This window comes from Poecilia reticulata, chromosome 12 (assembly GCF_904066995.2).
Source record: "Poecilia reticulata chromosome 12, P_reticulata-male-v2, whole genome shotgun sequence".
NCBI classification, from domain to species: Eukaryota; Metazoa; Chordata; class Actinopteri; order Cyprinodontiformes; family Poeciliidae; genus Poecilia; species Poecilia reticulata.
This window is the reverse complement of record NC_088841.1, coordinates 1,302,427-1,317,756: the sequence shown is the minus strand read 5'-3', so window position 1 is coordinate 1,317,756 and position 15,330 is coordinate 1,302,427. Positions and strand designations below refer to the sequence as shown.

Sequence of the window (15,330 nt, the reverse complement as noted above, 5' to 3'; positions counted from 1 at the left end):
ATGTTAAGCTCCACTCTCCATGTGATATTCAGAAGAGGGGAAGCAGAAACGATTGACAGAGTGGTGTGAAACAGTGGAGAGCAGTTCTGTTGGTGGGAAACGGACCCACATGTTGGCTCCAGGCTTACTTCATGCCGGCAGCTGTGGGGACAGAGAAGATGAGGGCTCAATTAAGCTGGCAAGCCAAACACACAACATTATACACTATGAAGCACCACAACACACATTCTGTTCACTCTTCTACTGAATATGATGATTGTTTTAACATTTTAGCATTTTGACCCCTCATGTATTTTAATTTTTACATTTTTTTCTTCACACTGAAAGAAGAGACTGTAAGAGAAACAACATTTAGACTTAAGGTTTGTGTAAACTATCTGCGGGATTTAAAAAATACTATAAAACTTGCAAGATTTTACTCACATTTTTTTTCATAAAACAACTTGTTAACAGTACCGTATTTTCCGCACTATAAGGTGCACCGGATTATAAGGCGCACCTTCAATGAATGGCCTATTTTAAAACATAAGGCGCATAGAATATACGCTTCAGTTTTTTTCCGTACTCTATTTTTACACATCCACATTTGTAAAGAAGTGGTCCCGAGTACTTTATATAGTAGGCTGCCCCAGTCATTGTTTCACTCACGGTGTTGGTGTTGCGATATTGTGCCCAACTGCTTTCTGGGTAACACAGACCAACCGACACGCTGCCGCCGCAGTCTCTGTCTCTCTTCCCCCACCCCTTCCCCCTGGCTTTAAATGTGTTATCAAACTTTATTAACAAACCAGCGTTCTAACAGCTATCCCAGCATGCACCGCGCACTTCTTCTTCTACGGGGGAAAATGAAGTCGGCGGCTGCTTACCGTAGTTGCTAGACCTGTTGTGGCTCAATATTGGTCCATATATAAGGCGCACCGGATTATAAGGCGGACTGTCGGCTTTTGAGGAAATTGACGGTTTTTAGGTGCGCCTTATAGTGCTGAAAATACGGTACTTTGTAAAGGTCTTTTTGTGATTCATCATTTCTTTATATTTTGTTTTCAAGAAGCCAGAAGGTTTTCACACTTTAAAGAGATTTTTTTCATTAGTTGCCTGTGTCTTGTCAACTCTCCACTCAGTCCTTGTAGTCATTTTCTATATGTTTATACCACATATGTCCTATATGTTGGTGCTAAATGCAAAAGTAAAAAGTTTGAAAAGTGTTTACAATTTAGCAGGGAACAAGCTTTTAATCAAAGCTAAGTCTTGTTACTAGCAGCCTTTTGAAAAGTCACAACTTATTCAGATTTTTTTCATACAGTTCATTAAAAGAACATTAACAGAGTTTTATGAACAGTTTTTAAACAAAGTAAAGTTCAGATGAACCTCTAGGTAATAACTGCTAATGTTCCACTGAAAGGTGATCCATTCTTACATCTTGTGTCAGATATGTCTGAAGTTTGTGTGACTGTTTTTAAGCCTACCTTATAGATTTAACAAAAAAAAAAAAATAGCAGAAAACGAGTTGCTCTAAAACACCTTAACAGAGGTAAACCAGGGTCTGTGGAACCACAATAACCAGGAATTCAGACCAAAGCATTGCAGATCGTAAGTAAATGACTTGCATTTGAAAAGGAAGGATTTAAAACCATATGTCCACTTTATGTGCACATTGCACAACATGGATCCTAAAACTGGACTGAAAACAAGGGAAACAGTGAGTTCCAGAAAGCCTGAACAATTTTTCCATAGTTCCATTATGTTTTTCATCATCTTAGTGAAGTGCTGTCTACAGAACACGTTGTCTGTGAACATTTTATTATGTGTCACAGAACGAAAATGACACAGATCAGCTTGAACCATGGCTGCTGCGGGAGATGGACTCCTGCATTTCCAGCATTTTCCTGCATGAAGACCAGGAGGCTTTCAATCAGCTCTTCAACCTCATTCTAAATGAAAGTGTCCCTGGTAAGATTCTTTCTTCACATCAAATTTGTCTACATACACTAATCTACATTTAATTTGAAGCTGAAATAACATTACATATGATGTAAAGAACACAGTAGACAGATCAGGGAGGAAGTAAGGAAGGCTAAAGCAAATGTAGGTTCTAAAACTATATCCCACACTTTGAACAGTCTCACAGAGCTCTGGTCAGTCCTTCATCTGAGAAGTGGACCAGTATGGCATAACGACTATACTTATCAAGAAATGAATGTCCACAAATACAACAGACCTTGATGTATAGAAAATTTTGCCTTAATTATTATAACCTAATATCTCAATTAGAAACATTGAAATTGGTAGAATCTAGAGACAACTGGATGTTGTGCTTTTGCAAGAACAATCAGAGTAGACTGATAGGGTGAAGCAATATGTAAGCTGAATTAATGTACTGTTCTGATCAATTTTATTTCAAGAATGCCATTAGTCGTAGGTTATGTGTGTAAAAATACCAATTTTATTGTAAATATTGGGGGTGTAGTAACACAATAATCTCACGATACGATATACGATATTCTGATCAAACACAATATATATATCACGATATTTGGCAAATGATACAATTCAATGCACTTTTACAATATTCTGACAGGTTTTAGAGGGACAGAGTGATTTTGGTAACATTTTGTGTGCCATAGACTTGGATTTAATTAGCTGAAAACTGATTCTGATTGGACAAAGACTGATTGGACAAAGACTTAGAATCTACAGCTGGACAAAATGAATCAAAATGCAGTGAGAAATTTTGTTTCTGTCATTTAATTAATGTGGATTTGACATAAAACTCAAAGTTTCAACAGTGATCCGGGAGCTGAGTGGGGAGATTAGCAGCCTCTGTAGACTCTCAATATGCAAATGATTGTACTTATGTTTTTCTTTTGGACTTACTGTGGCTACATTTTGGACTTTGAGTCACAGAAAAACAAAACCCGATTTGGAAAAATGTAAACTTTTTTCATTGTGGAACGCTCAAATATTCATAACAAATGGTTTTTATAATTTAGGATGACAATAAATACCGTACATTTCTTAAACTGATGTAAAAAATATTCCAAGCATCACCATTTTATAAAATTAGCATGAAAATGAAGGCACTTCCTCATTGTTTGTATGCAATTTTTGACAAAACATCACAGGTCAAAACAAGATGACAAAAAATGTACAATCGTGTGTTGATCCCCTGCTAGGATCTCTGAGTAGCTGCCTCTCAGACTGCCAGAATCTCATCGTACTCCCAGTCTCTGATAATGTTTGTCAGTTGCTAATAAGAATGATCGTCATAATGGCAATCCTCACTGCGCCCAGAGTCCGGCTGCGGGTTTCCCCTCTTTATCTTCCAGCTCAAAACGCAGCTCCGCTACCTGCTGCGCGTTGATTCTTCAGGTAATCCTTTATATACAGAACAGAAACCACTAAGCTAAAAGCAAATTACGAAGTGGATGCCACCAGTCGCTCCAATATCCAAACTTTGCATTAATTTTGCGATCTCACTGTATTTGCCGCTACACCGTTCCACTTCTCTTTCACAGTTACTTGCGCAACTTTACTTTGTTTCTTAGCAACAAAACGCAGCCCATCGTTATTTATTGAAGATTAGAGATTTCCAAAAACAAAGGAATCTAATGTTGCATTTTGTTTTTTACGTTTGGAAGCTCATTCCCTGTCACATAACCGGAAAAAACGTTTTTTGACATTTCTCTGACATTTGGAAAAATACGGTTAACTTAATTTAGCATAAGGCCTATTAACACAATTTGAAAACTGGTGTGTAGTTTATAATGTGAGCTTTAAGCACAAGTTGAAAGTGAGACTGGGGGGAGGTGGAAACTTGCTGTTACACCATCACAAATCAGACATGTTAACAAGACGTATAGGCCTATGGACCCCTATGGTTTAAAATATAGATACTCACGGATGAAAAATATATATCTTCCGACGGGGAAAAAAATCGATAAATATCGTAGAGTCAATATAATTATACAGCCCTAGTAAATATGAAGACTTAATACTGTAGAATAAAGATGATGCTTGGATGTCAGTACAAAACCAAAACAGATACATACGCTCTTATACTTGAAGTAATGCATAATGAAAGCAGGTTTGGATGAAGGATCTCTCTTCTGTCCTGAATTGTGGTTCAGTGGACTTCATGCACAGTGAGACCGGCTCCACGGCTCTGATGGTGTCAGCAGCGCGGGGATTCCTTCCACAAACGCAGCAGCTGCTCAGTATGGGTGCTGATATCAACATAAAGGCATCTAACGGGTGGTAGGAAGGCACACATTTCTTTCCTATAATGCAAAGCTTTGATTACAAAGATTAAAGTGGCTTTTAAAGTGGCCAATGGTACCAACTCAAAAGACGGATAACTTGAATAATGGAGTAGATGTTGTCACAATATAGTCTATTAGTTTTGCTTTGATGAAAATATTTACAAACTGTTTGACACATATGACTCTTTTTTGACATCTCTTTTCAGGACTGCTTTAGACTTTGCTAAACACTTCCAGCAGACAGAAGCAATGGATATCCTCAAATCTTCAATGTGAGTCTATTAAACAGTATTGACAGGAGCTAATGGTCCGTATGCAGTGGATCATTAGAGGTAGCAACCAAAGGGAACTACTCAACTATATAGTTATGTATCAGAAATTTTAATCAGTCTCAAAAGTTTGGTCAGAGATCTGAAAAGTCATCCTTACACTTCATCAATGAGTTCTAGTTGCATACTTTGTCAGAAGGAGTGGGATGAATGTCCGTCCATCCATCCATTTTCTAACACCCTTGTCCCTAATGGGGTCAGGATGAATACATATTCATCAATATATGTATTGCCAGAATTACATTATTGAGACTTTATTAGTAGGTTTTATTATTATAATGGATGTAGTCATTAGGCCTAACACAAATTTTGCTGAGCGATTAATTGTCTCAACAATTATTGCGATAAACTATAATATTGTTTGAAGACAATTTTAAACTGATGTAATGGTAATGGCAATGCAAGCACATTCTGCAAAAAATAAATAAATTTTATTTTCAAAAGAACACTTAACACTGGAACTGGTAAACAAAATAACCAAAACAACCAAAAATAAAATGGACTCTCAGTTTCCGTTAACAAAAAAATGCACTTCAATAAAAACTAAACACAACATAAAACCAAGGTGGAAATAAAAACTACATTCAACTAAAAGAGTACAATTATGAAGTACCGTATTTTCTGCACTATAAGGCGCACCTAAAAACCTTCAATTTCCTCAAAAGCCGACAGTGCGCCTTATAATCCGGTGCGCCTTATATATGGACAAATATTGAGCCACAACAGGTCTAGCAACTACGGTAAGCAGCCGCCGACTTCATTTTCCCCCTTAGAAGAAGAAGCGCGCGGTGCATGCTGGGATAATTGTTAGAACGCTGGTTTGTAATCTATTAATAAAGTTTGACTGACCTATCTACCTACCGACCGTCTAGAATCAGGTCGTCTGCAGGCCATTTAGCACCACGTTCTTCACGAACCTGCTGTGCGCAAACGGAGAAGGGTGACCATCGTCCGGCCACGTCCTGGCCTCTCCTGCAGCGTCTATTCTATGCACCTTATATATGAAAGGTGCGCCTCATATATGAAAATAGTTTTAAAGTAGGCCATTCATTGAAGGTGTGCCTTATAATCCGGGGCGCCTTAGTGTCTTATACGGTATGTATACTTCATAATCAGGTACTCGGCTTATCGGAGTACCTGATGCAAGAGTTCACTCCTACTTACAGGAGGGGTCAGTGAAGAGCACCAGAGTTCAGCCTTTTTTCATCCAGTGTCATCAATAGAGAAAAAGGCAGGAAGAAACGATAAAGTCGATAAATTAAAATGAGGTTGATAATTTTTATTTATAATGCCATTAATTGATTTATTGTTTATCATGACAGGCCTGGTAGCGACTAAAAGAATCACAAATTATTGTATTAGAAATTATACCGTTATGTGATGCGATGGACTGGCAACCTGATCTGACTGGAGCGTGCCTCTCACCAATTGACCGCTGGAGATGAGCACCAGCTCTCCTCGCAACCCGGCAAGGACAAGTGTGTTACATAGTGGATGGATTGATGTCCAATAATTAACTGAATTAATTAAGGAAAGAAACCTAAACAGCATCAACAGACATGATATCTAATCGGTGAAAGAGAAAATCTGAAGGGAACTCAGAATGACTTTATATGCTTCACAAAGATTTAACTGGTGTTTCTGCTTCTCTGAAATGAACTCTCAGTGCACATTTTAGAGATCTAAACATCTGACCTTATGCTTAGAGAGGAAAACAAGGGAATGAACTCTAATGAGCCTCCTTTGGTTCGTAGCTCAAGCCACTATGAACTAATACAGTAGAACTGAAAAGGGATTGACTTTTGGTCCAGTATAGGACTTTTGTGTCACCACTCTTGGAGCGGAGTTTGGACCTTTAACCCCTAATTAATTAAGATGGCAGCACAGATGTTTTATTGTGAAAATTCACCTCAGACTGGCTGCTTGGGTCTGACACTGCCCTCCGATTGTAGAATTCAGGGGTTTCTTCACTGTGAATTTCCAACCAAATTATAAACCATTCTGGAAGCAATGCTGCATAAGCTATTCTCTACTCCAGGGGTGGAGAACTTGAGGCTCTCAAGCTGCATGCAGCTCTTTGACGGATCATGTGCAGCTCTTTGATACCAAAATTTCTCACTACTTATTGAAGGCAGGACTGACAAAAGCAGCATAACGTGAAGCAGAGCAAGCTGCTGCTGCACAAGATAGTAGCAAACATATGTGATATGAGTTTGCGCAACAGATTCTGGTGACGTTAAGGGGCAAAGCAAACTGGTTCTGATCACATTAACACAATCAGTGGTGTGCACATTGCGGTGACGCTCAGAGTGGCAGGTTTGTGGATTTGAGATATATAGTGATTTTTCTATTGCAGAACAAAGTGAGAAAAATCAGAGAGAAGAGACTCCTACGAGAGATAAAATTAATAATGATATTTATTATGATGCCTCAGACCCGCTGTGTTTAACCTTTAAGTAAGGTTTAATTTGTATTAATGCTTGAATATTAATGTTTATTAAATGCCCCCTTAAAACTATTGAGCAGGGGTGAATCCAGGAAGTTTTTAAATAGGACTAAAAGGGGGGCAGTGATGATGATCTTGGGTTGTTGCACCAAAAATAATGGTTAAACTAAATTCTCCTGCATGTTTCAAAAATGTCCTGCATGAGACATTTCCACATCTGACAGTTTGGCAGACGGAGCTCAAAAGTTTTCTGTATATCTGTGAATACATTTTTACTGCACCTAAGCAAGTCCAATCTTTGTCTTGTTTTCAACCTCAAAGGCTTGGAGGTCATCGCTAAACATGAAACCTTCAAAATACCAACGGAAACATGCAATTATAACAAGGGATTTATTGTTATAATGCTAATAAAGCTTTTTCCATAGAAGGGCATAAATTATTATTTTTTTTAATTAATAAAATATAAACAAATTATTTTTCTTTCCCAAATCAATACCATTATTGTATAGCTTTATTACCATATGTTTTTCAAGATACCCGTTTCCTTCCTATCAGAAACAAACTTCTTGTTTCAATGAAAATCATTTGGAATAATTGTAGCTTATTTGTTTTGGAAATCTCAAGTAAAAGGCGTGAAAGCAGTTCTAATCGAAACAATGGGGTTACCTGTGTTGCATTAAGCCTGTGAGCCAACTGTACCATTTTTAGTTGTTAACCTAAAAATGGCTGAAAGTGATGTGTGTTTTCTGGTCTTTCCTAAAATCCCCCCCATTCCCCTGCCCCTGGTGACAACAAACCGAATTCAGCAACCATGTATTTCACCATTTTCAAAGAAACTGAAGATCCATGATCTGCACTAGTCATGCCTGCTGCCCTAGCTGCTTCTTATATTGCTGGGATGATTCCTAGGGTGACATCAGCACATCGACGACAACACAAGCCCAGTTCCTGTAGAAGCACATGATTGTTTACTTATATATTTTTTAGGATAATTGTGAATACTATAAACAATTAAAAGCAAAAATGTTCTTTTGTTTCTGTGCAGACCTTTGGGGGAAGTGAGCAGCCTGGAGGAATCAGCGTTGGTACAGTGCAGTCCTACAGAGCTGAGCAGTGAAGAACAAGAGCTTCTCAAACAGTACCACCACAGCTTTGATGACCAGCGGGTGGACTTGGATCTCATCATGACATTGCTCCACAACATCTGCACCACCACTACTGAGGGTGAGGTTTAGCATTGAGGCAAACAACCCCTTCCATCCAGTTTGAACTGTTTTCTTTACACTCTGGGTTCATTTGCAGTCTCACAGCTTGCTTTTTGGACCTCTGTATTACAAGTCAGTAAAATAATGTTACGCCTGAGACTGTTCTGTGTTCTGTGACTGCAGGAAAACTGAACAATATGGACATAATGCAGTAGCTGATTATGGGTGCATAAAATAATGGTAGGATAAAATCTGTCTGAAAGAAGATAAGAAGTATATACTTATTTCATGACTACAGTTTTTATTCTGTTTCAAAACTCTACAGTTTTGTTTTTTTCATCAGACATGAAAATTGTAGGTTTTCACTTTTCAAGTGTTGATTGCTTTGTAGTGGTAATTTGCTCATCATATACCAAAAGTAACAATACAGCCTTGAGAATGTGAAACTTGAAACTCTTTACGCAAAGGCAGCATTCAGTAATCTGCTTTATGACCACAATGACATTTTTCATGGGTGCACCGATTGCAGTTTTTTGGCTGACCACAGATCTTTAAAAAACCTGACCTTCAGATTATGATTTCAAATTTGATTACAATTTTGTTTGTCTGAAGAGCCAGTAAATGTAGCAACAAAGTCGCTAAGTTGGCAACAGTTGGGTGCCTATTGTTACATGCAGATGAGACTTGGGGGGCGTTTACACGGCAACGATCCAACAAAAACGGCACTTTTGTTCCGTTTTTGTTGGATCGTTTACACTGTAACATTCTAATTACGATCTGTGTTTACACAGTAACGGTACACATCGAAAACGTGTAATGCTCTCGCTGCGTCTAGTTGGTGCTAGGTTCTTTGAAACTTTGAAAGTGCCCATGTGTTTAAAAAAAAGTTGTACTTGAAGGCATGTGGATTTCCGTGAGAGAACACGCATTGTGTGGGTTTGATTAGGGCGCATGCAGTTGGAAAAAGTGGGATAACTTTGCTGAAACACCTTGTTTGAGCTTTCACGGTTTCCGTAGCGAGACCCAGACTGGAAGCTGTTTATTGTTTTTACCTTGGAATGGCCAACAGTCTGTTATTCCCATATCAATTTGATAAAATAGGAGTTCCCACACGTCCCATATCCGTGTCCTCTGTTACCTTTTTCAGCAGTTAAAACAGTTTTATCCGTTGCTAACAAGTCGTAACTTGTTTTTCCGAGCCGCCTTCAACCGCAACATGAAAGCTGAAACGCTCGCGCTGGGTTTACACCTGTGAGGCAGCGAAGGAGACCTGATGCTGCTGCGCAGGTGTGTGTTAGAATCATGGCAGCAAACCAGCAAAACGTAAATAACTGCACAGTTTTTTTCCCGAACTAACCGACTGAGTTGAGTAAAGCTGTTGGATGCAGGTGATGATAGCTAGAAGATGACTAGCTAATATCAATACAGCACGTTAAGCTTGTTAACAAGTAGCCTGTATGCTACTGATGTTGTTGTCTATGTTCAGCTACATAGATTCATTTTGCCCCCCAAAATAAGTCGATGCCCCCCTGTTAAACTGGTCTGGAGCCGGGCTGGTCCTGGTCCATAGTTCTCTAGATAAGAGCGCTGAACAAGCAGCCGTGTATTTTGCCATCTGGGCGGAGCGGAGCGGGAACCGTATCTGATGGGGAAACAGTAACGCCAGCATTGTGAGTAGTTTCTTCTTCTTCTGTGGATTATAGGAAGCAGCTATGTTTTGCGTCATACTATGCATGAGCTGGGGATTCTCTAGAAGAAAAGATCCGTTTTCTAGGTTTACACGACAACGGAAAATGGTACGTTTCAGAAACATCGCACTCTGGAACCCGTTTTCAATCTGTGCCGTTGTTAGAGAAAACATTTGGTGGTTTCGTGTAAATGCGCACTACAAACGCAACAAAACTCTTCCGTTTTCCCCCAAAATTGTTGTTGTGTAAACGGGGCCTTGGTGGCCAGGTTTGTCAGTCAGCCTTCTTAAAATGGGGCCGTGGCTTACTTCCAGATCCTTTATAAGATCAATGGATGAGCTCTAGACAGATAGATGGATAGACAGAATTAAGATTTTAAGAAATTGTCATCTCTGTCTCCCATAAAACATAAAAACACTTAAAACATTAGAACATTAAAAGCTTATCAAAACTGGCTGGTCGACCAGTCTGGCTAAACTTGGTCATGTGTCTGACACATGACCCAAATGTATGACAAGGCGCTGGCAATATCAGATTGATAAAACAACCTCAACATTTTTCTGCAGATGTTGAAAGATTTTAGCCTCCTTAGGCAGTACATCTTGATCTGGGCTTTCTTATATAGCTGCTTGGTGTTACTTGTCCAGTCAAGTTTGTTGTCCAAACACACACCAAGATATTTATAGGTCTGCACAATCTCCACTCCCTCCACTAATGTCAAAACCGGTTTTGGGCTGTCTCTTTCTCTCCTGAAGTCAATGACCAGTTTGTTTGTCTTGGATGTGTTTAGCTGCAGGCTGTTTGTATGGCACCAGACAAGAAAGTTCCACATTGGACTTCCTACTCCTCTTTGTTATCTTTGATGCACCCCGTAATGGCAGTGTCATTGGCATATTTCTGGATGTGACACATTTCAAAGTTGTTACAGAAGTCCCAGATGTATAGGTTAAAGAGGATGGGTGAGAGTATCGTACCCTAAGGGGCTCCAGTGCTGGTGACCACAGTGTCAAACATGATGTCCTTTATCCTGACAAATTGTAGTCAGTTGGAGAGGTAGCTGAAAAACCAATCAAGCAGGCAGGAGTCCTCTCTCATTCTGGTAAGTTTTTACAGGAAGAGAGTCCTGGCAGTGCCACTTCCCTCGTCCAGGTACGAGTAAGTATGTATCAGCCAATTACCAAGCTCCTGAAATGAAGGAAATTGGAGAACATTTCTCTGCTAGCCAATTTATTGGTCCTACAATTTTCATAAATTCTCCCTAATCTGAGGCTCAGTCTAAGCCAGTTGGTTTTTTTCCTCAATCTGATTTTGAGTTTTCCAATTGTTTGTGGGAACTTGGAAGACTGTGGGAGCTATGTATAATATTCTGACAATTTAACTTTATGTTCTGCTTACTTTCTTTATCAACGCTTACTCATAAAAAGTTTTTTTTTCTTTCTTTGATGGTAGTAAAGAATACTGGGTTTGTGACTTATCTTTAGTTTTCTTCTTCACTCACCACAACATAAACTGTGCAGAAATGTGAAGTTTTATCTTGTAATCTGCAGGTGCTGTCCTCATATTTCTTCCTGGATATGATGAAATTGTGTCATTGAGAGATCGCATCCTCTTTGATGATAAGAGGTTCTCCACTCACTCTGAGAGGTAATAAGGCAAATAAAGCATGGCAAAGGTCTAATAATACCTTATAACCGTAAAAACCTGTCAAAAACTGTTAAAAGTTATTACTGTAATGTAACTCTGTATTTGCAAATCTTTCTATATAAGGTGTTCTTTCACTGTTTGTTCTGTGTGTTGACCTGCACCACTAGGCCTTGCTTGTGGGGTTGATGTGTCTTACCTCTCAGTTACCAGGTTTTCACTCTGCATTCTGACATGCAGACTCTGGATCAGAAAAGAGCCATGAAACCAGCTCCATCTGGTGTCCGGAAGATAGTGAGTCACTTTGTTCACTCCTCTCTGCTGTATGCAGGAAAATGGAAGCACATCTATGCTTATCTGTCTATACTTACTGATTAATTTAGCGCATATATATATATATATATATATATATATATATATATATATATATATATATATATATATATATATATGCCGCACAGTGGTGCAGTTGGTAGAGTTGTTGCCTTGCAATAAGAAGGTTCTGGGTTCGATTCCCAGCCCCGGTCTTTCTGCATGTAGTTTGCATGTTCTCCCTGTGCATGCGTGGGTTTTCTCTGGGTACTCCGGTTTCCTCCCACAGTCCAAAAACATGACTGCAGGTTAATTGGCCTCTCCAAATTGCCCCTAGGTGTGAGTGTGTGTGTGCATGGTTGTTTGTCCTGTGTGTCTCTGTGTTGCCCTGCGACAGACTGGCGACCTGTCCAGGGTGACCCCGCCTCTCGCCCGGAACGTTAGCTGGAGATAGGCACCAGCAACCCTCCTGACCCCATTAAGGGACAAGGGTGCAAGAATATGAATATATATATATACACTGCTCAAAAAAATAAAGGGAACACTTAAACAACACAATATAACTCCAAGTAAATCAAACTTCTGTGAAATCAAACTGTCCACTTAGGAAGCAACACTGATTGACAATCAATTTCCCCTGCTGTTGTGCAAATGGAATAGACAACAGATGGAAATTATTGGCAATTAGCAAGACACACTCAATAAAGGAGTGGTTCTGCAGGTGGGGACCACAGACCACTTCTCAGTACCTATGCTGTCTGGCTGATGTTTTGGTCAGTTTTGAATGTTGGTGGTGCTTTCACACTCGTGGTAGCATGAGACGGACTCTACAACCCACACAAGTGGCTCAGGTAGTGCAGCTCATCCAGGATGGCACATCAATGCGAGCTGTGGCAAGAAGGTTTGCTGTGTCTGTCAGCGTAGTGTCCAGAGGCTGGAGGTGCTACCAGGAGACAGGCCAGTACACCAGGAGACGTGGAGGAGGCCGTAGGAGGGCAACAACCCAGCAGCAGGACCGCTACCTCCGCCTTTGTGCAAGAAGGAACAGGAGGAGCACTGCCAGAGCCCTGCAAAATGACCTCCAGCAGGCCACAAATGTGCATGTGTCTGCACAAACGGTTAGAAACCGACTCCATGAGGATGGTATGAGGGCCCGACGTCCACAGATGGGGGTTGTGCTCACAGCCCAACACTGTGCAGGACGCTTGGCATTTGCCAGAGCGCCACTGGTAATTCGCCATGGCGAATTACCAGGATTGGCAAATTCGCCACTGGCGCCTTGTGCTCTTCACAGATGAAAGCAGGTTCACACTGAGCACATGTGACAGACGTGACAGAGTCTGGAGACGCCGTGGAGAGCGGTCTGCTGCCTGCAACATCCTTCAGCATGACCGGTTTGACAGTGGGTCAGTAATGGTGTGGGGTGGCATTTCTTTGGAGGGCCGCACAGCCCTCCATGTGCTCACCAAAGGTAGCCTGACTGCCATTAGGTACCGAGATGAGATCCTCAGACCCCTTGTGAGACCATATGCTGGTGCGGTTGGCCCTGGGTTCCTCCTAATGCAGGACAATGCTAGACCTCATGTGGCTGGAGTGTGTCAGCAGTTCCTGCAAGATGAAGGCATTGAAGCTATGGACTGGCCCGCCCGTTCCCCAGACCTGAATCCGATTGAGCACATCTGGGACATCATGTCTCGCTCCATCCACCAGCGTCACGTTGCACCACAGACTGTCCAGGAGTTGGCGGATGCTTTAGTCCAGGTCTGGGAGATCCCTCAGGAGACCATCCGCCACCTCATCAGGAGCATGCCCAGGCGTTGTAGGGAGGTCATACAGGCACGTGGAGGCCACACACAATACTGAGCCTCATTTTGACTTGTTTTAAGGACATTACATTAAAGTTGGATCTGCCTGTAGTGTGTTTTTTCACTTTAATTTTGTGTGTGGCTCCAAATCCAGGCCTCCATTGGTTAATAAATTTGATTTCCATTGATGATTTTTGTGTGATTTTGTTGTCAGCACATTCAACTTTGTACAGAACAAAGTATTCAATGAGAATATTTCATTCATTCAGATCTAGGATGTGTTATTTGAGTGTTCCCTTTATTTTTTTGAGCAGTGTATATATGCTTTTGAGTAAACAAATGAATGTGTAATAACCAGCTTTCTTTCTGCTCATCTTTTCTTTTCAGATTCTCTCTACTAACATTGCTGAAACAAGCATTACTATTGATGACGTAGTCTTCGTTATTGATTCAGGAAAGATCAAAGAGGTACTGGTCCCAGAAAAACACTGAAAAACATAATGAGCCAGTGGTAATCAGGTTGTTTTAGTTTGTTTTAATGTTGTTTGTGTGAATTTTTCTGTTGTAGAAATCCTTTGATACGCTGAGTCGGGTTTCTATGTTAAAGACGGTTTGGATCTCAAAAGCCAGTGTTTTGCAAAGAAAAGGAAGGTAAGGTTGGAATATTACTTTTTCTTAGACTGAATCCCATTTCAACCTTGCCTTGACCTTAAATATTGGCATTGTTTGAGGCACACTTGGAAACAGAAAGGCAGGAGCTGCTCTTGTAAATCTACTCTCAGCTAGCAAGTTTAAATTAGTAAATGTAATAACTTTCTACTTTTACTGAACATACACCAACACCCAGATAAGTGGGCAACTTGGTGTTAGGTGACTTTGACATGTGGCAAAGTAACCACTGGAATACTATGATTGAAAGTTGTACATTAAATTTAGTATCACTATTACATCATCCATAAAAGTACGAAACAAGGGAAATGCACATATTTGTATTTCTATGCTACAATCTGCTCTTGTTTAGTCATTTGTGGCACAACAATCTGCCATGTTATTTTTGCATTCTTATGTGTGTTGTGTGTGTACACTGTGTGCACAATTAAGGTTGATTTTATAATTGAACAACTAGAGAGCTTCCAGTCATTCCCAAAATGGTCAGCCCTGACCAGTTAAGCTGATTTCCAGTAAAACAAACTCTTTTCTCATCAATCCATAAAACCCTTAGAAAAATCTGTCTTTAGATATTTTATAGCCAACATGGATATAATGTTTTAACTTTAGTTTCTTGTTCAGTGGTGGTTATGTTTATGATAATTGATAATAGACTAGTTAGGATTATCAAAATAATTTGCTAAGAGCCAGTATAATGAGATCATTTTTTAATTTACTTTTTCCAAAGTCATACGTTTATGCCTTTCTTGAGTCTTTTTATTCTCTATGACTTGGCTTGGGTTTTCTGAGTATTGTAAGAATCATTTTTGCCCAGGTTGTAACTTCCTGAGAAATTGCTTCAGAATTTAGTATCACTATTACATCATAATAGTGATACTATTATGATGTAATAGTATTACTATTACATCATAATAGTGATACTATTATCACTATCGGCTTATTTTGGGCGGGGGGGCAAAATGAATCTACGTAGCAA

At 39.9% G+C, this 15,330-nt stretch overlaps 1 protein-coding gene across 2 annotated transcripts in view; it reads left to right on the top strand.

The window, feature by feature from the left end:
• Nucleotides 1-15,330, top strand: part of ythdc2 (YTH domain containing 2) — a 43,693-nt gene that overhangs the window by 13,313 nt on the left and 15,050 nt on the right. For both annotated transcript variants that reach the window (XM_008423091.3, XM_008423089.3), the window contains exons 10-18: nucleotides 33-178; nucleotides 1,815-1,950; nucleotides 4,128-4,254; nucleotides 4,466-4,531; nucleotides 8,080-8,258; nucleotides 11,475-11,571; nucleotides 11,775-11,862; nucleotides 14,073-14,153; nucleotides 14,254-14,336. In XM_008423091.3, the coding sequence (XP_008421313.1) occupies nucleotides 33-178; nucleotides 1,815-1,950; nucleotides 4,128-4,254; nucleotides 4,466-4,531; nucleotides 8,080-8,258; nucleotides 11,475-11,571; nucleotides 11,775-11,862; nucleotides 14,073-14,153; nucleotides 14,254-14,336 (1,003 nt within the window). The remainder of the gene's footprint in view (nucleotides 1-32; nucleotides 179-1,814; nucleotides 1,951-4,127; nucleotides 4,255-4,465; nucleotides 4,532-8,079; nucleotides 8,259-11,474; nucleotides 11,572-11,774; nucleotides 11,863-14,072; nucleotides 14,154-14,253; nucleotides 14,337-15,330) is intronic.